The sequence below is a fragment of the Chiloscyllium punctatum genome, chromosome 12, assembly GCF_047496795.1.
Source record: "Chiloscyllium punctatum isolate Juve2018m chromosome 12, sChiPun1.3, whole genome shotgun sequence".
NCBI lineage: Eukaryota > Metazoa > Chordata > Chondrichthyes > Orectolobiformes > Hemiscylliidae > Chiloscyllium > Chiloscyllium punctatum.
The window spans coordinates 25686859-25710982 of NC_092750.1; the positions used below are offsets into that span (position 1 = coordinate 25686859).

General features: G+C 41.2%; 1 protein-coding gene across 2 annotated transcripts in view; it reads right to left on the reverse strand.

Annotated features, from left to right (window-relative positions):
- shisa10.1 (shisa family member 10, tandem duplicate 1) overlaps positions 1-24124 on the reverse strand; it is a 77193-nt gene that overhangs the window by 23578 nt on the left and 29491 nt on the right. Inside the window, exon 1 of one of the 2 annotated variants that reach the window (XM_072582163.1) lies at positions 20182-20437. The exons of the other annotated variant lie outside the window; for it this stretch is intronic. Within the exon in view, the coding sequence (XP_072438264.1) occupies positions 20182-20192 (11 nt within the window). The 5' untranslated portion in view covers positions 20193-20437. Of the gene's footprint in view, positions 1-20181; positions 20438-24124 lie in introns of those variants that run through there. 2 annotated transcript variants of the gene reach the window in all.

Genomic DNA, 24124 nt, shown 5'->3' on the forward strand with positions numbered 1-24124 from the left:
GAGCAGGACAGTCTGAAATCCACTTTCAATTCTCTCTGGGCAATTTACAGCATTAAGAGCAAAGCTTTGAAATTTATTTCTATTACTGAAGAAAAGTATTATCAAAAATTGATAGTTATTGTGCAGGATTGATCTTGAAAGAACTTTGTTGGTATGCTTGCTGCACATCCCCCTTCCACTCTCTTATTTCACTCTACCAGTGAACCTCAAGTTTCATTAGCAGTTAAGGTTCCTAATGCATAATTATTAGGAAAATGGAGTTTGAGAATGAACAGAATCATATACAACATTACGTTTGATTAGCATTCTATGGGTTAAATCAAGTTTTGGTTTCATTTTGGGTTCAGAGTGTGGTAAAGGATCTCTGGAAAATTGGAACTTTTGAGCAGAGTAGTTCGGTGCTTTATAGTGAAGGGCAAATAATTAGGGAAGGTGTCTGAGGAGGAGACAGAAAATAAAAGTTATTTAAAAAAGAGAACCAACCAGAAGATTTCGTGCAGTTCTCGAGGAGGGTCACTGGACCCGAAATAGATGCTGCCAGACCCGCTGAGGTTTTCCAGAAATTCCTGTTTTTTTTCCCCCCTGACTTTCAGCATCTATAGATCTTTGGGGTTTTCCCCCCCAGGAGATTATGAGAGCGTGCAGGTTTCTTTCAGAGAGAGAAGCACATTACTCGGAGAGGAAAAAAAGCCTGCACCAGTATCAGAGAAGATCAGCAGTCTCCAAAACAGTCAAGGCAAAAGAAAATACTTAGAGTGATTTAATGTCAGTAAGAGTAAAGGTCCAGAACCAGAATGCATGGCAGAGTAAATTAATTAATGATTGTGAGCTGCGTTTGATGTTTCACAGCCTTAGGAAGTGACAGTAGCTAAAGAAGTAACATTCAATGAATGGAGAAATGTATCAAAAAGAAAACAATTTATTCATGCCAACTGAGCATAAAAGCGTGGAAATGTTATAATATTTCAAATAATTCCTTTGTAGTGCGAAATAATTCTACCCCGTTCCCCCACCAACGTTTGGTGCGCAATAAACTTTTAAAAGTATATTGACAGCCTCTTGTCTCAATGTTCAGTGACTAGCCATCCTGGCAAACAAATTGCTAGGATTTCCAAGCATTCCTATCAATACTACATAATCCTCTGATAAAAATATGCATGCGGATCCAATCCTCAATAGGAGGATTAAAACTGACGAAGCTGTTAAGTAAACTCCTCTGAAGTTCACATACGAGATAAGAGATTGGACAGACTGCTGTCCCCTCTCGATGCTTACTGCAGCAAGAGTAAGGAAAAAAAAAAGATAAATCATCTTTGGTGGGGATGAGGAAGCAATAGTCGCCTTGAAAAAGGAGGATCTTAAAAAGGAGGATCTTAAAAAGCAATGAACAAAAACAAAAACAGCAAGCAAAATCTTCCAATTAAAAAATTTGAAAACAGGAGCAGTTTCCTTTCCTTGCTCAAGTATCTTTGATGAAAGTTCACTAGGCTATGGAAGGTCAGTAAAGGTGAACAAAATGCACATCAAACTGCATCAAGTGCTTCCAGATCAGGTATGGCGAGCCAAATAAATTTCTTGTCACACTGCCACAACCTCCTTCACCACAGATCATATTTTCCATTTCCCACATCAGTTATCCTCATGGGTTAATGTAAACGAGGCTGCCAAGTTTTACAACTTGAAGTAATTATGGACATTTTTGTATTGTGGACTCACCCAGTCACAGAAATTTGGCTCTATTCCCTCAACTATTTCATCAGTGGCTTGTGCATAAAGCTTTTTACCAGGAAAAACTGTGACGAAATCAGGAATGCATTTTGTTTAATAGAGGGAGAGGTTGTAAAACCAAGAGATTTTCAGCATATGGCTGATGCAGCATTACAAAAGGGGAAATTTAAATCCAGAAACCCAGGTTCAAATCCTACTACAGCTGATGGTGGAATTTGAATTTGATAAAATAATGGAATTAAGAGTCTAATAAGGACCATGAATCCATTGCAGATTGTCAGGAAAAACCTATCTGGTTCACTACTTGGCTTACATGTGACTCCAGACCCACAGCAACGTGACTTTCAACTGCCCTCTGAGCAAATAGGGATGAATAATAAATGCTGGCAACACCCTCATCCTGTGAATGAATTCAAGTATTGTATACAGGGAAACATCAGAAATAAACTTTTTACTTCTGTTTTAACAAATTACAGTAGAATCTAAGTAATTAGTCATCAGATCCATGAACACTTCATGATAAAGCTGTTCATTTGTAAACAATAGTTCCACCTGGATTTAGGCAGATAGAAACAAAACCTTAAAGCAAAACTAGTTAAGGCATAGGATGTTATACCTTGGGCATACTTTCACACAATGCAAAATGCTTTAGCTGTTCTCATATACTTAGCTATCTTAGTTTAAAAAAAAATCACACAACGTCAAGAGCGTGGGGCTGGAAAAGCACAGCAGGTCAAGCAGCATCTGAGCAGCAGAAGAATCGATGTATCAGGCATAAGCCCTTCATCAGAAAAATCACACGACACCAGGTTATAGTCCAACAAGTTTATTTGGAGGCACTAGCTTTCGAAGCACTGCTTAGTGGTTGTGAAGCAGGACCATAATTCAGAATTTATAGCAAAAGTTTACATCCAGCTGAAGTGATATATTGAACAAACCCATCTTAGTTGTTTCTATTATGAGTGAACAGGTATATGGTTTACCATACAGCAATTAGGAACTCCCACTGCACATCAGGCACAGGCAGGTGTAAAGCAGATTCAATACAGTAAGATATTGCTAAAAGCAAGAGAATGTACATTTACAGCTTGTTCTGTCCTTCAAGTCATAGAGATGTACAGCATGGAAACAGACCCTTCAGTCCAACTCATCCACGCCCACCTGGCCCATATCCCTCCAAACCCTTCCTATTCATATACCCATCCAAATGCCTTTTAAATGTTGCAATTGTACCAGCCTCCACCAATTCCTCTGGCAGCTTATTCCATACATGTACCACCCTCTGCGTGAAAAAGTTCCCCCTTAGGTCTCTTTTATATCTTTCCCCTCTCACCCTAAACCTGTGCCCTCTAGTTGTGAACTCCCCCACCTTGGGGAGAAGACCTTGTCTATTTATCCGATCCAGGCCCCTCATGATTTTACAAACCTCTATAAGCTCACCCCTCCGCCTCCGACGCACCAGGGAAAACAGCCCTAGCCTATTCAATCTCTCCCCATAGCTCAAACCCTCCAACCCTGGCAACAATCGGTCATTGCAAAGTGCCTCACAACTAATTTGTTTTAAAGCACAGAACTGCTATTATGAAGGCAAATACAGCAGACAATTTACACATAGAAAACAAATAGGAACAGAAAATCTGATATTGCAACCTAAGTGCACTATGCAAGAACACGGTCAGTCGTACAAACAGGAAAACACCATTCTATTATCTGAAAATCCTGTGAGACATTTTAAAACTGCCCGACACTGGCAAAAAAAAGGTATCCTGAATATACAAAGATTGCATCTATGTTAACAGGTCATGCCCAATTATAAAGCAGTTCATACTGTATGCAGTGAACCTCTACAGAGATCATTAAAGCTAGGATGCTGCTTGAAATTTATATTCCTTTAAATTTCCTTATCAATGTCTCCAGATTTATCACACTTTAGTGATTAGATTGCTGTACCAGTTCAAAGTGATTGAAGAGAGAAAGGCTTACCTAACAGTTACACTGTAAAGGATTATTCAAATAGAGTTGTTTTCACCTATTCATTTGACCTCAGACGTGTTAAGCATTATTTTTCTTATGACCTTTGAACACTATTTTATTTTGGAAGAAAAGCTTACACTTTTGACATTTTCCTTCTGTACAAAGACAGTTAGTTATATCACAAACACATTTCCTTCCTCATATGAAACAGCCTCTTGCAGAGAAGCAGAACAATGCCACTGAATTCAGGAACCAGAGGAAACCCAATGAGGAAAGTGACTCAATTCATCACACAACCATTCCAGTAATCATGATTCGGAGATGCCGGTGTTGGACTGGGGTGTACAAAGTTTAAAATCACACAACACCAGGTTATAGTCCAACAGGTTTAATTGGAAGCACACTAGCTTTCGGAGTGACGCTCCATCAGGTGATTGTGGAGGGCTCGATCATAACACTGCAAATTTTTGCTATAAATTCTGTGTTACGATCGAGCCCTCCACAATCACCTGATGAAGGAGCGTCGCTCCGAAAGCTAGTGTGCTTCCAATTAAACCTGCTGGACTATAACCTGGTGTTGTGTGATTTTTAACCCATTACAGTAAGTCACTGTTTCACACAGCCAAGTTGACAGACGTAACATAGGGTCACAAACAAGCTATAGACCTCTGATTTGTAGTCAGTGGAGACAAAAAAAAAATCACATGATCCTTTAACAGAATAACTGATAGGAAGCTGAGAGAGAACACAGCACTAGATGAAAGACAGTAGTTTTGCAGTGGAGGGAATTTGTCATCTTGAGCTCCTTTTTAACACTTTTTTTAAAAAAAAGACAACTCAAAAGCTTTTGCAAAACTCTGCGAACTAGCCCAAAGTCTGTCAGAGGTTAGAAATTAAGAACAGATCGTGGAAGCAGAAGACAAGTAAATACAATATAGAAGCACAGATTGCAATCATTATTAAACAATTATGATTGTTTCAATTGTATATCAGCAACAGGTAGAAAACATTATAATCATGTTAGAGTGTTGGCCCTTTAGATCTGCAAGATTTCAATCTAAGAAAGAATCCTAAAGAGCTACTTAAACACTGCATTATAATTGCTAAATAAATTCAGTGGTTGATTTTTAAATACAGAATCCATCCTAAGTGGTCTTTGCTATTTTCTTTTATCGACTGAAGAATTGACCAGGCTTTTGTTAGTGTTGTCAAACAGCTGCCCTGCACAACAAACCATGGCAACTAAAGCTTGCTGATACAGCTATGTAACTGTCAGCCTTGTTTTAGCATGTTAACAAAGTTTATTTCATCTGCCACTTTAGGACCACAACATCCAGGTACAATAGAATCATAGAGATGTAAGGCATGGAAACAAATCTTTCAGTTCATGTTGACCAGATATTCTAAATTAACCTAGTCCCATTTGTCAGCATGTGGCCCATATCCCTCTAAACCTTTCCTATACATATACCCATCCAGATGCCTTTTAAATATCATAATTGTTCCAGCCTCCACCACTTCCTCTGTCAGCTCATTCCATACATGCAGCACCTTATGCGTGAAAAAGTTGCCCCTTTGGACTCTTAAATCTTTTCCCTCTCACCTTAAAACTATGCCCTCTAGTTGTGGACTCTCCTACCCTGAGGAAAAGACCTTAGCTATTCACCCTATGCCCCTCATGGTTTTATAAATCTCTAGAAGGTCAGCCTCTGACGCTGAAGGGAAACCAGCCCCAGCCTATACCTCAAATCCTCCAACCCTGGCAACATCCACTATAAATGTGGTCTGAATCCTTTCAAGTTTCACACCAACTTTCTTATAGCAGGGAGACCAGAATTGTATGCAGTATCCCAATGGTAATCAAACCAACATCCTGTACAGCCACAGCATGCAATCCTAATTCCTATATTCAATGCACTGATCAATAAAGGCAAGTGTACCAAATGTCTTCTTCACTACCCTGTTCACCTGCAACTCCACTTTCAAGGAATTAATGTTGCTTAGGTAAATGACACTCATGCAATTATTGACGTTTGAAAGCCTGTAATGATAACTGATCAAGTTCTGTACAGTTTGAAACAACAACAACCTTGAAACAGGGAAATATTAAAGATAGCCATTACAGTTTTGCCTGTGGGAGAAACATATTTCAATTTAAAGTCAGTATGCAGCTACGCTATACATCTGCTTCGAAACAGCTAGGCAAGAGTGCATCCATCATGGCCCTGCATTCTTGAACTTGTTTTACAACACCTTCTACTTTGCAGTTTTGCACTCCATTTTCAAATGATTTCTAAGAACTCAACATTTTTTTTTAAAAAGTGCCTCAGTGTTATCTTCATCCCTTCCACCTATCCATTTTTGAACTGATTTGGGTGCTTCTTTACATTTAAAAAAAATGTAAATTGGGAAGTATGTGATGGCTCTTCTGCGAAACCTACCATGTATGAAAAGTTAAAATCACAGGAAGAGAGTCAGTCAGAATGATTCCATCTTTAAGCAAGGGTCAGAGACCTAACCCTGATAAATACTGCCTTGCTATATTGATGATTATGGCAATTTCTTGGAAGAGATTGTGAAAGAATATCAAGGAAGAATCAGTGTGATTAACCCTAAGCAACAGTGGTGTGAAAGGCAGAGATGTGGTCTGTTTATAATCTCAAAATTACATTCTCATACCCAATGTAACACTGAAGACAAAGGATTCGGCACAAAACTACAATAATGAGCAGCTTCCAAAATGAAAACATGAAAATGTTAATTAGGTCAAGTAGACCAGCAATTTGGAAATCAAAACCACTAATTTACAATCAAAAAAACAGGTTGAAATTCACAGGTTCACTGAGAAATCCATTTGTAATGGTAATCTGGCTCACAAGTAGGTATTGAAAACATTGTCTCCTGGGTAATTTATTTAACAAATGACCTCAGCAACATAACGTAGGATGTGGCACGGTGGCACAGTGGTTAGCACTGCTGCCTCACAGCGCCGGAGACCCGGGTTCAATTCCCGCCTCAGGCGACTGACTGTGTGGAGTTTGCACGTTCTCCCCGTGTCTGCGTGGGTTTCCTCCGGGTGCTCCGGTTTCCTCCCACAGTCCAAAGATGTGCAGGTCAGGTGAATTGGCCATGCTAAATTGCCCGTAGTGTTAGGTAAGGGGTAGATGTAGATGTAGATGTAGGTGTAGGGGTATGGGTGGGTTACGCTTCGGCGGGGCGGTGTGGACTTGTTGGGCCGAAGGGCCTGTTTCCACACTGTAAGTAATCTAATCTAATCTAAAAAAAATGTGGACAACCCATTTGGATCGTGCAAAGACACGAGTGACAACTGCACTCAACATGAAAAGAATACAAATCAAGTTAACACTGAGAATAAAGACAACATACTGAGGAATGAGAGATTATACAAGGTGGATCCAGTCTTACTGGATGACCCATCAGGTTAAGTGCTGAAGTAAATTGCAGCAAGTGTCAAAGCAAACTACAATAGGATGTACTTGCAGGACTCCAAATTGGAGGCCCTGAGGAAAAATCCTAGCAGAGAGATAGGGAAGGCACCATGTTTGACAAACTGGAGCATTATATGTTGGCCTTATCGTCTGGTAAAGAGCCAATAATCAACCTGCTGGGTGACTTTCAGGGATAGGTTTTCAAAGAAGGATGAAAGCAGCAGGATGTGGAGCAAGGAAACAAACGAGTGTGCCAAAATTGATGATGAGTGATTAAAATAAAGCTTTTATGGCAAGGTAGAACCTGTGGGCAAAGCTTCTGTTTTGGCAGATGGTTTCCCTTTTCAACAGGGGCTTAAGTGTCTACATTACCAAGTTGAATTGTTAAGGAAACCAAGGCTGAAACAGAGATTGGAACCCATGGCCTTGAACACTGCTGGATCACACTACATCAAAGCATCAACTGCTGCTTGCCCCAAAAGCAACTTCGGCACCCAAATGGGGGACATTAGGTACAAAGTGGAATCTCAGTACAGAAATGATAAACATCATGCTGGGGCCAACAGGCACGGCTAGAGATGGCCATGGAGTCCAGCAACATCTGGTTGCTCTCGGATCCAAACACCTCTCAAAATCCAGTCCATCAGCCCTTCTGCTGATAACCCTATGTCAATGCACAAGCAACTGAGTTTGGTGGAGGCTGGTAAAATTGCAACATTTAAGAGGCATTTGGATGGGTATATGAATAGGAAGGGTTTGGAAGGGCATGGCCCAGGTGCTGGCAGGTGGGACTAGATCGGGTTGGGATATCTGGTCAGCATGGACGGGTTGGACTGAAGGGTCTGTTTCCATGCTGTATATCTCTCTGACTCTAAGTACTTAGGGTTTGGAAGGCACTTCCAGGACGCGATGTAGAGACAGCTTCAATTGAGGCATTCAAGAAAGACATTGTTCCTATCTAAATAATTATGCAATGTTGAGAGTTATCAGGAAAGGCAGGAGAAGGAGTCTAAATCACACTGCTCAGTGCAAGGCCCATGCAGACACAATGGGTTGAACAGCCTCCTTCTGCATGATAACAATTCTGGAGATTGTACTGAAGGAGTAATGTTAAAGTGTTGTTATTCTCTGGTTTTCTCATTTCCAGAGGCTGGTCCAGAAGATAAATGGAAAGTAGTTGTCCAGGCCTCAAGAACCAGACTGCCAGGGCTTATGGACTAAATATGGCCATCAGTCTACAGTTGAGTGTTACAACTGCGGTTTTGAATACCCTGGTTATATAATTTCCCCTACCTTTTAATCAAGCAAGGCATTTAATTCTATAAATCACAAGTCTAACATCAAATCGCTAAACCAAATGAACTCAACCAAAATTTAGCAGCTATCAATCCAAATTTTCCCACCAGCAACACAGCGGTGGTTTCCCCTGGAATGTCTGAAGTTTTATATCCATTTTTTAATGGAAGGATCGACCTTTGCACAAGTTCGAGACCTCTTGTAATTCATCAATCTGAACTCTGTTTAACAACAACTCTCCTGGATGAATAGCAGCAGATGAGCTAGTTTTTCCAGTCACATTATTACATGGAAACCTGATGGACAGATATGGAAAGCCATGATGTGGAGGTGCTGGTATTGGACTGGATTGGACAGGCTGAAAAATCACATGACACTAGGTTAGAGTCCAATGGGTTTATCTGAAAACACTAGCTTTAAAATGCTGCTCTTTTGTCAGGTGCTAGTGAGGGAGCAGGACCTTAGTCACAGAATTTAGAAGGAAAAGATCAAGCAAACAAATTGAGCACACCTTAGATGGCTCTTAAATCGCTAATCTGTTAGAATCGAGGTTTCAATTGATTAATATGCAAACACCAGAATTTCTTTCAAGGTATGGAAAGCACCAAGACACTGCAAAAAACACCAATATCCACAGAGCTCTCTGCATTGATATCCCAATAAGACGGGGCATCCACTGGGCACTTGTGTTCCAGTCTATAAACACATGGCCAGGCATGTTCCCCACTCTACCATTACTATAAAGGTAGGCATCAATCCTGATTCAATGAAGTGTGCAGAAGGACAACCTAGCAGCAGCAGGCATACCCAAAAATGAGAGGTCAACCTGTAGCTATAACACAGGACTACCTGTAACTTGCCAATCTGTAGAGACCCTAAGTTTCGCAGTCCTGGCGCATCCATTTTGATGGTGGACAATTAAATAACTCAGTGGAGGAGGCAACTTCACAAATATCCTGATTGTCAAATGCTGGGGAAGCTCAGCTCATCAGTACAAGTGACAAGGCTCAAGCATTTGCAACAATCTTCAGCCAGAAGTGGCAAGTGGACGATCCATCTTAGTCTCCTCTGAATGTCCACAGCAAAACAATGCTAACCTTTAATCACTTTGATTTGCTCAATGTGAGATCAAGAAATGGTTGGAGGTACTGGATACTGCAAAAGCTAGATTCTGACAAATTCCAGCAATAGTACTGAAGACGTGTGCTCCAGCACTTGCAATCCTATGTCAAACTGTTCCACACACTGGCAAAGTGGAAGATTCCCTGATATGTCCTGTGCACAAAATGCAGGGAAAAAAGAAAATCAAACATGACCAATTACTGTCTCATCAGTGTACTCTCAATCTTCTAAAGTGATGGAAGGTGTCATCAGAAATGTCATCAGGCAGGACTTACTTAGCAATTACCTGCTCACTGGTACATTATGTGACTTGTTTGGGTCACTCAGCTCCAGAACTCATCAGAGTCTTGGTCTAAAGATGTAAGAGTGAGATGAATTTGAGATGTCAAGTAAAAGTGACTGTACTTGATATCAATGCTGCATTTGATTAAGTGTGACATCAAGAAGGCCTCACAAATCTAGAGTCAATGGGAATTAGAGGAGTATGCTCCACTGGCTGGAGTCATACCTGGCACATAGGAAGATGGTTGTGGTTGTTTGGGGGTCAGTCATCTCAGGTCCACAACATCTCTGCAGGAGCTTCTCAGGGTACTGTCCCAGGCCCAACAACATTCTGTTGCTTCAAACAACCTTCCCATCAACAAAGCAAAACACCACCAACCTCAACAGCAACTGTGAGTGAGCAACAGATGCTGGTCCAGCAAGTAAAGTGCACATTAACATATTCTATTAATTAATTTTAAGAATTCGATAGAATCAATAACTGAGCTCACAGGCCTCTCTCAGGTACACAAGTGGGTACTGGATGATGCAGAACATATCGACATTTACTAGTCCATTTATCAACACGCAGGGAAACAGTAAAATGATGTCACCCTGGAAATCATCAGAATATTGGCAACCAGGTTCCCATGAGAGAGACTGAACCCAAGCCTTCAGCTTACATTCATACTTTTGCTCTTCTTCATAATAAACGAAAGAGTTTAGAATTGAAAGGGTTATCACAATCTATCGGCATATGTTGTGCATTCTGTGCCAAAAGAAACTAATAATGGTGAAGAAATAACATTTTTTTAAAAACCAAATCACATTTATCTGTTGCTATCATTCTTAAGCTATGCATTAATATGATTTCTCTTAATGATCATAATGGGAAAACCTTCCATTATCTCAGCTATTTCTACTCATCTCAACCTAATTCTGCATTGGACGTACTGCACTTCAAAAGCACTTCAGCGGCTTCAAAGCACTTTGGGATTTTCCAAGGTCACAGAAGCCATTATATAAATGCAAGTCATTTTTATAAAAAAACTTCCCTCAAGCATAAATAGCAAATCTCAATTGTAAAACATTCTTTACATGCAAAGCATCTGGAGAACTCCTTCAGTTAAGAAATACTAGAAAATATTTGCATATTACACCTTCACACCTATAATGCCCACAGATCTTTCCATTTTGGTGTCCAGTCACTTTAATGCAATTTGTGCGTAAATGAGTACTCTTTTGGTGCAAATCATTAGCCGAGATAATGAGAGGAACCCGACACACTGACAACATCATCTCACCTGAAAGACCGTACCTTTCACAATACAGGAATACCTCAGTACTAATGATTACTGTGGAATACACAGCCAAGTGGAAATTGGGAAACAGAACACACACAATTCAATGTCCTTTAAAGATACTAGTGTATAAGGCCCTACGGCAATCTTAAATGTGACCACACCAAGTAAGAAACAGGTCATGCACACAAAGGGAAGTTGGAAGGACAAAAAAGGTGAATTTAGCTTGAGCATGTAATACTGAAACTTGAACCTAAGCTTCTCACAGAGTGCAGCTACAGTGAAGCCCACTCTAATTATCATATTTAATGAATAAAGACTACAATTTGTCCCATATTTGTAACCAAGGAGTCAGTTCAGTTGGTTGGATGGCTGATTTTTGATGCCGAGTGATGCCAATAGCACAAATTCAATTCCCATATTCGGCTTAGGTTATCATGAAGGCCCCGCCTCACAACCTCTTCCACTCATCTAAAGCATGGCAACCCTCAGGTTAAACCACCATTAGTCATCTCTCAGAGAGCAGCCCTATGGTGCTCTGGGACAACAGCGACTTTACTATAAAATAGCAGGGGAAATAGAAGAAGAAAAGAAAAAGGAATAAGAGCAGCTGAAGTTCCCCTTAAAATCTCTTTCACAGTTAAAAAAGAATTGGCAGAATTCTGTATTAACTCTAATTTTCCATTCAAACCCTGATTCCATTGATACTCAAAAAAATCTTGCCGTTATCTCAAATATACTCATGACGTAACTCTCAGAGTAGAGAATGCCAAAGATTAACAACCAAGTGAAGAAATTAATGCACATCTCAGCCTTAAAACGGCCAACCCCATACCCTGAGATAATGGGGAGAAACATCTGTGCCCAAGTCTGACTTGCCTCAATTCTCTAGAGCTTTTGATTTGATTGGATCTATTCTGGTCACACATGCCTAGGTACAGTGAAAGATTTTGTTTTGTGTGTAGTACAGGCAGATCATACCATACATAGTGCATTCGGGTAATAGAATAGGGTGAGGAGTACAATGTTATGGCTGCAGAGAAGGTGCACAAAGAGCAAGATCAACATCTCAATTTCAAAATTGGGAAGTCCATTCAGAAGTCGGATTGTGAGAAAGATGCTGTTCTTGAATCCGTTGGTACATGTGCTTAAGCTTTTGTACCTTTTGCCCAAAGGAAGAGGTTGGAAGAGACTATAAGCAGGGCGGGAGGGGATTTTGATTATGTTCGCTGCTCTCCTGAGGCAGCAAGTATAGATGGAGTCAATGGATGGAAGATTGGCTTGTGTGATGGACTGGGCTGTGTAGTGGAGCTGACAACTTCTCAGATAAGACCGCCCCTCCCAGCTATGCAGCATTGCCTGCCCCTAGAATCAACACTGGCCTGTGGCTCCACTAGAAACATTGCTGAACATTTTTCCCATCCATAACTCCTAGTTCTAGATTGTCTATAAAGGGAAAACAGCCTCTCAGCATTTTCTTTGTCAAGTCCAATGGAGAGATTCAGTGCATAAATCAAACTCTTAACATAGTTGCATAGGAATGCATGTTCTGAGACTTAAACACTAAGACTACTACAAGTGGAAGAAAAGTAAAGCAAATTACATGGATTGCCTTCAAAGCTGTCCCAAGAAAAGTACTTACAATCCCTCAGAAACATTTTAAAAAACCTATAATTACATTACTATTTCTTCAGAAATGCTTTTCGAGTTAGTTAATTAGTAATGGAGTTGAATGATTATGGAGAACTGACAGGAAAGTTGAGTTGAAGCTGAGATGAGATCAGCCATGATCGTATCAAATTGTGAAGCAGGGGCTGGATCATTTACTCCTCCTCCTCCTCCTCTATCCTAAAGCTATTTGTTAAAAAATGTATGCTAACATGGGTTTAGGGAAGGAGGCTACATCAATAGCATACTGTTCTTAACATCCTTAAATAATAACAATAGTGTCTTTATATAGTGTCTTTCTTTGTTTGGCAAACTCTGCCTTTTGTTTCATATCCTGGTCTAGTCTCCAGTAAAAAAAATCATTTCTATTCACAGAGGAGTCAATGTTACTGTAATTAAATGTTCTCTATTTACTGTACTGGGTAAGGGAAGTCTGCACTTTCTCTTGGTCTCACAACACTATCATGTGGTTTGGGTTTTTGTGGAACTAACAACTCTTTGCAGTTCTTTATAAATGATGCAAAGGGCTGAGAGATGGAAATCACCTGGATTTCTGACAGATCTAGTTCTTTCTAGTAGGAGGAGGTTGAAGGATAACAACCTGCCATATGGGAGTCACAAATGGATGAGATCAAGGTAAACATTTTTGAAGGACAGATATGGCCATCATAACAGTGTCAAAGATCCTGTTTAGTTTATATCTCCAGGTTTTTAAAACAGAAAAAAGGAATGCAGTTTAAAAATCACTTCTATTAATCTTTGATTGACAGGCCATCTGCTACAGGTTAGAAAGCAAATAGCATCAAGTCATGTAACTTCAATATGGTCTTGTTTATAGTGAATACCACCCCCACATAGATCACTGAGGGCATACATTGGGCACACAGCCCAGCAAGAACACCTGGGACACTGCATTGTGGGCAGATAACATCACTGGTCCATTCGTGCATGCACACTGGCAGCCATTCAAGAACCTGAACCCGAAGGTGGATGATTCCTTCTTCAACATTGACAGCACTGAGGAGTCACAGGGGTTGTTGGGAGAGGTGGGGTGCAAAAAAGGGGTGTTTGAAGAGACGAATGGAGGAGGTGGGCATAACTCCAGCCATAGCCCCCAGGAACACCCACCCAGCACTAGGACCTCTCCCTGGAAATCATAGTGGTTGGAGAAGGCCAAGTGTTGAGGCAGTAGCAGGGTCACTGGGGGGTGGAGCAACAGCTGTGGCCTGCAGTGAGAGAGAGAGCAGGCCGGGAGGCCAGCATTTCTTTACAATTAACTCAAGAGGGGTTTGGAATTCACAGTTAGACAATTTAAAGGAGAGTCTATCTTAGAATGGTGCTGGTCATCTTTCTCCATTTCGAGAAACTCCCTTCATTACTTTTCTCTGTCTCCTGTTGCTCAACCAGTTCTTTATCCACCTAGCTAGAACACCCTGCACACCATATGACTTCACTTTCTCCATTAGTCTACCATGGAGAACCTGATCAACCCCATTACTAAAGTCCATGTATATGACATCAACAGGAAGGGCTGATGAAGGGCTTTTGCCCAAAACGTTGATTTTCCAGCTCCTCGGATGCTGCCTGACCTGCTGTGCTTTTCCAGCACCACTCTAATCTAGACTCTGGTTTCCAGCATCTGCAGTCCTCACTTTTGCCTAATTTAAGGGGATTCTAATAAACAATTATCTCGTCTGGGTATCTGAGTAGAAGCTGGTTTGTTTTCGAGCAGGATTAACCACTTGTGAACAAAAAGGTTTGAATAGATGCTACAAATACAGGTGAAGTGCCGGAGGACTGGAGGGTTGCTCATGTTGTTCCCCTGTACAAGAAGGGCAGTAGTGACATTCTGGCTAACTACAGATCAGTGAGCCTGACATCGGTGGTGGGAAAGTTGCTGGAGAGGGTACTGAGGAATAGGATCTATTTATATTTAGAAAAGAATGGGCTTAGCAGTGATAGGCAACATGGTTTTGTGCGGGGGAGATCGAACTTTACCAACTTAATAGAGTTCTTCAAGGAAGTGACCAAGTTTGATAGATGAAGGAAGGGCTGTGATACCATTTACATGGACTTTAGTAATGGGGTTTGACAAGGTTCCCCACGGTAGACTAATGGAGAAAGTGAAGTCATATGGTGTGCAGGGTGTTCTAGCTAGGTGGATAAAGAACTGGTTGAGCAACAGGAGACAGAGAGTAGTAGTTGAAGGGAGTTTCTCGAAATGGAGAAAGGTGACCAGTGGTGTTCCACAGGGGTCAGTGTTGGGGCCACTGCTGTTTGTAATGTACATAAATGATCTAGAGGAGGGTGCTGTTGGTATGATCAGCAAGTTTGCAGATGACACAAAGATTTGTGGAGTAGCAGAAAGCATAAAGGGACTGTCAGAGAATACAGGAGGATATAGTTAGACTGGAGAGTTGGGTGGAAAAGTGGCAGATGGATTTCAATCCAGACAAATGTGAGGTGATGCATTTAGGCAAGTCTAATTCTAGAGCGAATTATACAATGAATGAAAGAGCCTTGGGAAAAGTTGATGGGCAGAGAGATCTGGGAGTGCATGTCTCTTGTACCCTGAAGGTTGCTGCACAGGTGGATAGAGTGGTCAAGAAGGCATATAGTATGCTTGCCTTCATTGAGTATAAGAGCTGGCAAGTCATTTTAACCTTGTACAAGACATTGGTTCGGCCGCATTTAGAATATGGTGTACAGTTCTGGTCGCCACATTGCCAAAAGGACGTGGATACTTTGGAGAGGGTGCAGAGATGGTTTGCGAGGATGGAAGGTGCTAGCTATGAAGAAAGGTTGAGTAGGTTAAGTTTATTTTTATTAGAAAAAAGGAGATTGAAGGGGGACCTGATTGAGATTTATAAAATCATGAAGGGTATAGACATGGTGGATAGAAACAAACTTTTTCCCAGGGTGAAGGATTCAATAACTAGAGGTCACGCTTTCAAGGTGAGGTGTGGAAAATTTAAGGGGGATACACGCGGCAAATACTTCACACAGACAGTGGTGGGCATTTGGAATGCATTGCCAGCAGAGTGGTACAGGCAGACATGGTAGATTCATTGAAGATGTGTCTGGATAAATGCATGAGTAGGTGGGGAGTAGAGGGATACTGATGCTCAGGAACAGGTTTAGACAGTACATTTGGATTGGCTCAGGCTTGGAAGGCCGAAGGCTCTCCTGGGCTGTAAATTTTCTTTGTTCTAAATGGGAGCTGGTTGTAAAACCATTACTGTGTATGAGAGAACAGGCTGTGTTGCTCATTTTCTTTTCTAGCTCCACATAGCTCCAGATGTCCAACCATGGTGACTACTGGCGAGTGGTTACCAAGTCGAGATGTAGTCTGTGAAAGGCTATTAGGAGTGGTTGGAGAATGGCTGACAAGGAGGGAATGTGTGCTAAGAGGATTGTGGATGGTCTGAACAGTTAGTAAAACAACCAAGATGAGGTCCTAGAGACCGGAAAAGGGCCTTCTCACCTTGGAGATCACCCATCTCTGTTCTGCCTCCAGGGGTTGCGCTGCCTACTCTACTCCACAGCCACTTCCCTGGAGTGACAAGTGTAGGCTTTTACTCAGGATGGTCCAATAATTTGGAAAAATTCCCGGTTTCAGCTTCCAACACAATAGCCAAAATATGGCTTAGCAGTATCCAAACACAGCAGAGAAATTTACTGGAGCATCAACAAATTTTTAACAAAATAATCAATACCCTGGCTTTAGCGAAGCCTTTTATGTGGATTAGGGGAAGACAGACACAAAAGGCACACTGTAATCTGAACAAACTACCAGTTAAAATTCAATGGCAACAAGGATTACCATCTAAAGTCAGTGGTCTACAAATTTTACACAAGCTTTGCTTATTCAACACATTTCTGTCATTAGACCAATCAAGCCCCCTCAACTTTTTTTTAAATCTCTTTTCTTTCATGTCATTCTCTTTAATAATGCTTGTGGTGACTCTGTTTCACTTTAGATTCCTATTGCCTCACAATTTCCCAAATCAAAGGATAAACAGACCTCAAGGGTGACAGACTCCAAGATTTCCTGGTTTTCCCTGAAGAAGTACCACCTTCTGTTTTATCCCTACTGAAAAATATGGGTCTCAAAAACATTTTCACAGTCACGATTTTTATTTTTGGTGTGGGGGAGAACTCTGCTGGCTTACTGAGCTCTCCAACAATTTGTTTGTGGTGCAGCATTAATATTTAAAGACGGATATGCCTCTATTGACTAACATTGACCATTGAGAATGTTAGGGTGCAACCTTACCCTAACCTCGAGAGAAACTGAAGAATGTTATCCAAGCTTACAAAAATATCTTAATCAGCTGGACCAATGGGTTGAGGAGTGGCAGATGAAGTTTAATCTAGATATCTGAGAGGTATCGCATTTTGGTAAAACAAACAAGGGCAGGACTATACAAATCAATGGTAGGGCCCTGGGTAGTGTTGTAGGAAAGAGACCAAGGAGTTTGGGTACATAATTCTTTGAAGTTTGCTTTACATGTAGACAGGGTATTTAAGAAGGCATTTAACACACTTGCCTTCATTGCTCAGACCTTTCAGCACAGGAGTTAGGAAGCCAGTTTGAGGTTGTACAGGATGTTGGCAAGGCCTCTTCTGGAGTATGGTGTCCAATTCTGGTCACCCTGCTACAGGTGAGGTATTATTAAGCCGGAGAGAGATTATAAAAGATTTACAAGGATGTTGTCAGGAATGGAAAGTTTGAATTAATAAGTAGAAGCTGGGACTTCTTTTTTCACTGCAGCATAGGAGGTCAAGGCGTTCATATAATCCCTACAGTATGGAAACAGGCCCGTTGGCCCACCAAGTCCACACCGACCCAAGAGTAACCCACCCCAGACCCATTCCCCTACCTTATTATCCTCCATCTACCCCTGACTAATGCACCTAACCTCCACATCCCTGAACACTATGGGCAATTTAGCATGGCCAATTCACCTAACCCACAAACTTTGGATTGCAGGAGGAAACTGGAATACCCTGAGGAAACCCATGCAGACATGGGGAGAATGTGCAAACCAACACAGGTTCCTGGTGCCATGAGGCAGCGGTGCTAAACACTGAGCCACTGTGCCACCTTATAGAGGATTATAAAATCATGAAGGGTATAGATAAGGTATCTGTTCATTAGCGTGGACAATTTCCAGATTAGGGAGCATATTTTTAAGCAGAGGAGAAGAGACAGATTAAAAAACTTGGGGCAATTTTCTTTTTGTTACACAGAGTGGTTCGTGTGTGGAATGAATTTCTAGAGGAAATGGTGGTTGTGGGTACAGTTACAACATTTCAAAGACATTTGGACAAAGTACTTGAATTAAGAGAGTTTTGGAGGGATATGGGCCCACTCGGGCAGGTGGGACTAGTTTCGTTTGGGATGTCGGGTTGGCCTGAAGGGTCTGTTTCCCTGCTGTATGATTCTATGACTCTGATATTTGAAGTGTATAATGAGTTCGAAGATGCCTCTTCAAAAAGCTGACTTGTGTAGCCAAGTTGTTAAAAGGTCCACATTTCCATGGCCATTGGCAGGTGGGGTCATTTATATTCATGGATATAGTTAAACACATCAGCCTGTTAAATTTCTTCCCAGTAAAACTATCTAAATTCACATCCCATTCCGGTGTAGTGGGAAGAGACACTAACATTAGCAGTACTACAGCCAGTAATCACTCTTATTTGATCTTTGTTTTGGCTCCAGAAATAATGCATGAGAATACTGCACAAAATTAGCAACATACACATTTTTAAAGTTGAAAGGATTCTTAACATTAATTAATAATATATAAATTGAAAAAAAAAAGACAGAATAAGCCCCATCATATACCTATTAAATACGTTAGATACAAACATGTCATAGAATCCCTTCTGTGTAGAAACAGGCTCTTTGACCCAACAAGTCCACAGTACCCTCCTAAGAGTTACCAACCCAGACCCATTCACCTACCCTATTACTCTACATTTACTCCTGACTAATGCACCTAATCCACACATCCCTGAACACTATGGGCAATTTAGAATGGCCAATTCACCTAACCTGCATATATCTCTGGATTGTGGGGGAAAACTGGAGCACCCAGAGGAAAGTGGAGAATGAGCGAACTCCACACAGACAGTTGCCTGAGGCTGTAATTGAACCCGGGGTCCCTGGTTTGTGAGGCAGCAGTGTTAATCACTGAGCCACCATGTCTATCAGTTACCCTGATGATAAAAGCAATCTCATGGAAGAAACAGAAATTACCACCTAATTGGAAAACTCTGGAAAATTCCTCTCCAATGCCTAAAAAATATTCAGCAAAGTTTGAGGAGACCAATATAATCCAGTCCTCAGCATTATCCCAGATAATGTGCGGAACTATAACTGGCAATGACCTTCTTACTCTAATGAATTAATAAAGAATGAAATTACACTTGCATAACAAATTATACATTTCAGAATAATCTAAGATCAATGAAGAATCATTTTTAAAATTGCCCATACTGTCCCACAAAAGAAAATAACTAGTTAGTCTGGCTTTAGTGACCCTGGTTTGTGGAAGAATTATGGGCCAATAAACAAAATATCCATCCTGGTCTCATTATCTACTTCATCAGTAGAACAGGCAAAACATAAAAGTTTGGTTCAACAGCTTACTTGAATGATAGGCAGAACCTTATCTCCTTAGTTTTGGTGGGCAAATGGCCTGTGGCAAAACAGTGACACTTTGATACCCTAGCTCTGAAGGGACAGGAGAAAATTATAGTGGGCCTTGCCAACCTCCAACCATCACTAAATTTGGCCTCAGTCAGGGCCTACCCACTATGTAGTTCAGTAAGAACCAATTTTCCCATTGACAAGCACCGAATAGGACTCTATACTGATCCCTACAGGGGACTGTTTACCAGCTGCTCCTAGTCTCACTCTCCCTCAGCAAAACCAGTGAACAGCGGCAATGGAAACTAGGGATGCAAAAACAGTAGACAGGACCGTCCCCCGTCAATGTTGATCTTTGAATCCCAGAGGGAAGGGACAATGAATTTTACTTCTCTTACGTCCATACGTAAATGTGTGTTATGGAGGCTGTGGGTGGTACAAAGTTCATCTAATCTAACCTAACCACTGAGAGCTCCACCCAAAGCGTTGAAAATTGAGAAACCCCCAATTAAGGAGCAAACAAAAGTGTTAACACGTGCAGATTCCAAGCATACTTCCTGAAATAAAAAAGGTTCAACCACTACAAACGTCGTCTTTTACTGCAGGAAGTCACACAATGCATTGTTCTTCGTCCTTAGCTTGTACACCTTAATTTTAAATCAGATCACTTTACTTCTGCAAATTACACCCAGAGCACGAAGGAACTGACAAAGTTAAAACTTACCTAAAACTCATTTTGAATTAAATTCAAAAAAGAAGCCAAACACAGTATCCGAAATTTTGTGTGTGCAGCAGATGCTCAGAACTCGGTAAAATGTAGCACCATCCGTAACTCAAACCCAGCAGCTCCTTGCTGGGATGGGAGAAAAAAATATCATCCAGGCTCTACGCCCTAAAGATAACGAGCGTTCATGATGTCGTTAAGCATGAACAAGATTGAAAGCAGCAGAGACACAAACTAGACTGCTACGTTGGCAGCAGATAAATAACCAGGTTCAGCCACGCCCGCTGAGGCTGCATCACACTTGGGTATCAGCCAGTTAAAGTCAAGCAGTCTTCACAAAAAAAATGCTTGGGACTTGGAACCTGGAACCGTGCCGCAAGCAGCTCTGAGGAGCCACTTCATCTCCTTGCCGCCTGCTAAAGCTAAATATGGGATTTTTAAAAAATCTTCAGTTCAGAGGCAGGAATGAAAAATCCTCTCGTGTACGAATCTTCCAATTCCTTTTTCAGCATGCAAGAGTTTCCCAAGCTGCAGTGGAACAGTCTCAGAGTAACGCATCTATCTTCTAGGCGAATATTTTTTTGAAAAAATATAATCACTTTGAATGAACTGTGCAAACACTCCCCTGCGTCTTTCTGCTCTTTTACCAACTACAGTAACAGTACATAAGAGAATTGCTTCAAGCCGGAAAGTGTAGAGGGAATGAGAATGGGAGAAGGTGCCTTTCATTCAGTGATTCATTTTCCACGTCAGATGGAATATTAAAAAGGGACCGATGAGCTCATTTTATTGTCTGGCTATTCATTGTTTTTTTTTGTCGCAAAAATATCGTTTCAGTAATAACCGCCAAAGCAACTGGTCAAATGAGCCTGGCACATCCCAGTGCAACTGGTGGGTAACGGAAACTTAATCCGATTTGCTTTCTATCAGCACAGGATACTAATGTTCACATCCCAGACATGTCCATGCAAGCCTTAGGGATGGGCAGACAGCACCAGCATTCCTCAAAGCTACAGAGTCTATCATAATGATTCATTATGCTGTCATGACATCGAATACAAAACCAACCACACAACACAGATCCGCTCCACTGTAAAACGTGAGAAGGCGTTCTCTCGTGAACCCAGTCGAGAGATAATCCTGACGTGCCAGAAAGCAGTTTCTTGCGTTATACCTCATAGAGGTGCACAGCACAGAAGAAAAGCCCTTTGGTCAAAAACACCTATATAACTTAATAAAAACCGAAAGAACTGTGGATGCTGTAAATTAGAAACAAAAGCAGAAATTGCCAGGAAAGCTGAACAGGTCTTGCAGCACCTGTGGACAGAAATCAGTTAACGTTTCTGGTCAAGGGACCCTTCCTCAGAACTATAAAACTTCATTACTCAGGCCTCTGATGTTGGGACATTATGTTGATGAGGCCTCTTCTGGAATACTGTGTCCAGTTCTGGTCTCCCTGTTATAGGAAGGATATTATTAAGCTGGAGAGGGTTCAGAAGAGATTTACCAAGATGTTGCCAGGAATGGAAGGTTTGAGTTATAAGGAGAGGCTGGATAGGCTTTTCACTGCTATGTAAGAGATTGAGAGGTGACCTGAAAGAGGTTTATAAAATCATGAGGGTCATAGATAAGGTGAATAGCTGGTGGGCAATTTCAAGATGAGGGAGCTTAATAAGACAAAAGGAGAATGATTTAAAAAAAAGATGAGGAGCTATTGTTATTTACACAGAGAGGTTCGTGAGGAAGGGGTGGATAGGAGTTCAGTTACAACTGTACATCTCCATGACTATTTAAAAGCCATTTGAAGAAGTTCATGAATAATAAATGTTTGGATGCATATACACCAGCGCAGGTAGGTGGGACTAGTTTAGTTTGGGATTATGGTCGAACCAAAGGATCTGTTTCTATGCTGTATGATTCTGTGACTCTATTACTATTCCAACCCCATTTTCCAGCACTTGGACCCTCGCCTTATACATAAGCCTTGGAGGGAGTATTATATAGATTTACAAGAATGACATCTGAACCTTGGGAGTTAAGTTACAAGGTGAAATTATGCAAATTAAACCTATTTTCTCTTGAATTTAGGTAGTTAAGAGACTATCTGACTGAAATCTTCAGGTTATTAACAGGAAAAGACACGTACATAAAGATAAACTATTTCTACTGGTTGGAGGGTCTAGAACTAGGGGGCATAGACTCAATTTAGGGTCGTTGGATGCTGCCTGAACTGCTGTGCTCTTCCAGCACCACTAATCCAGTATTTGCTTTCCAGCATCTGCAGTCATTGTTTTTACCTCAATTTAGGGCCAGACTGTCCAGGAGTGATTTGATGAAGCAGATCTACAGGTAGAAGGTAGTAAAACTTTAGAACTCTATTCCACCAGTGAATACAGGATCTGTTGTTAATTTTAAATAGAAGATAGATAAATTGTTGTTAGCCAAGGTAGTAAGGGTGTATGGGCCAAAGACAGGTATATGGAGCTCAGCCACCAAATGAGCTCCTTGAACAGCAGAACGGGCTTGAGGAGCTGAATAACTCTTGTTGCTTTAAAAAAGTTGTGTGCCTCCACATTGAGGCACCTTCTCAGTTACCTACTCTCTTTACTACAATAAGCTTCTCCTCTCATGGACACAGAGCAAGAGTAGATCATATGGTTTTGATTGGATTTGATTTATTATTGTCACATGTCCAGAGGTACGGTGAAAAATATTGCTTTGCATGCTAACCGGACAAATCATACCTTACATAAGTAAAGTACATCAGGTAATAGAGCAGAATGCAATATAGTATTACAAAGTTTGGGAGAAGATTTGTAGCTCGGGTGCTCGTTGTTGTGATTCTGTTCACCGAGCTGGGAATTTGTCTTGCAAACGTTTCGTCCCCTGTCTAAGTGACATCCTCAGTGCTTGGGAGCCTCCTGTGAAGCGCTTCTGTGCTGTTTCTTCCGGCACTTATAGTGGCCTGTCTCTGCCGCTTCCGGTTGTCAGTTCAAGCTGTCCGCTGTAGTGACCAGTATATTGGGTCCAGGTCGATGTGTTTGTTGATAGAGTCTGTGGATGAGTGCCATGCCTCTAGGAATTCCCTAGCTGTTCTCTGTTTGGCTTGCCCTATAATGGTAGTGTTGTCCCAGTCGAATTCATGTTGCTTGTTGTCTGTGTGTGTGGCTACTAAGGATAGCTGGTCATGTCATTTCGTGGCGAGTTGGTGTTCGTGTATACGGATCGTTAACTGTCTTCCTGTTTGTCCGATGTAGTGTTTTGTGCAGTCCTTGCATGGGATATTGTACACTACATTAGTTTTGCTCATGTTGGGTGTCGGGTCCTTTATTCTGGTGAGTTGTTGTCTGAGAGTGGCTGTTGGTTTATGTGCTGTTATGAGTCCTAGTGGTCGCAGTAGTCTGGCTGTCAGTTCAGAAGTGCTCCTGATATATGGTAGTGTGGCTAGTCCTTTGGGTCCAACCCAACACTACATCGGACAAACAGGAAGACAGTTAACGATCCGTATACACGAACACCAACTCGCCACGAAATGTTGATCTTGAGAAGGTTACTTAATAGTTGTTCTGCGATTTACATATTAAAGAACAAAAACCAGCAAATTCATTCTAAAAGATGAAAGAATTAACAATCTAGGTTTGTTCAATGTGTCTTGTATCATTGTCATCTTTTGCTATAAATTCTGTGTCTTATGGCCCTTCTTCACAACCATCTGATGAAGGAGCAGCACTTCAAAAGCTAGTGTTTCCAAATAAACTTGTCAGACTATAACCTGGTGTTGTGTGATTTTTAGTTACAGAGAAGGTGCAGAGAAAGATCAACTCTAATATGAGAGATATATTCGTAAGTCTGGTAACAGCAAGGAAGAAGCTGTTCTTAAATCTGTTGATATGTGTTCTCAAACGTTTGTATCTTCTGCCCAATAGCAGATGGTAAAGGAAAG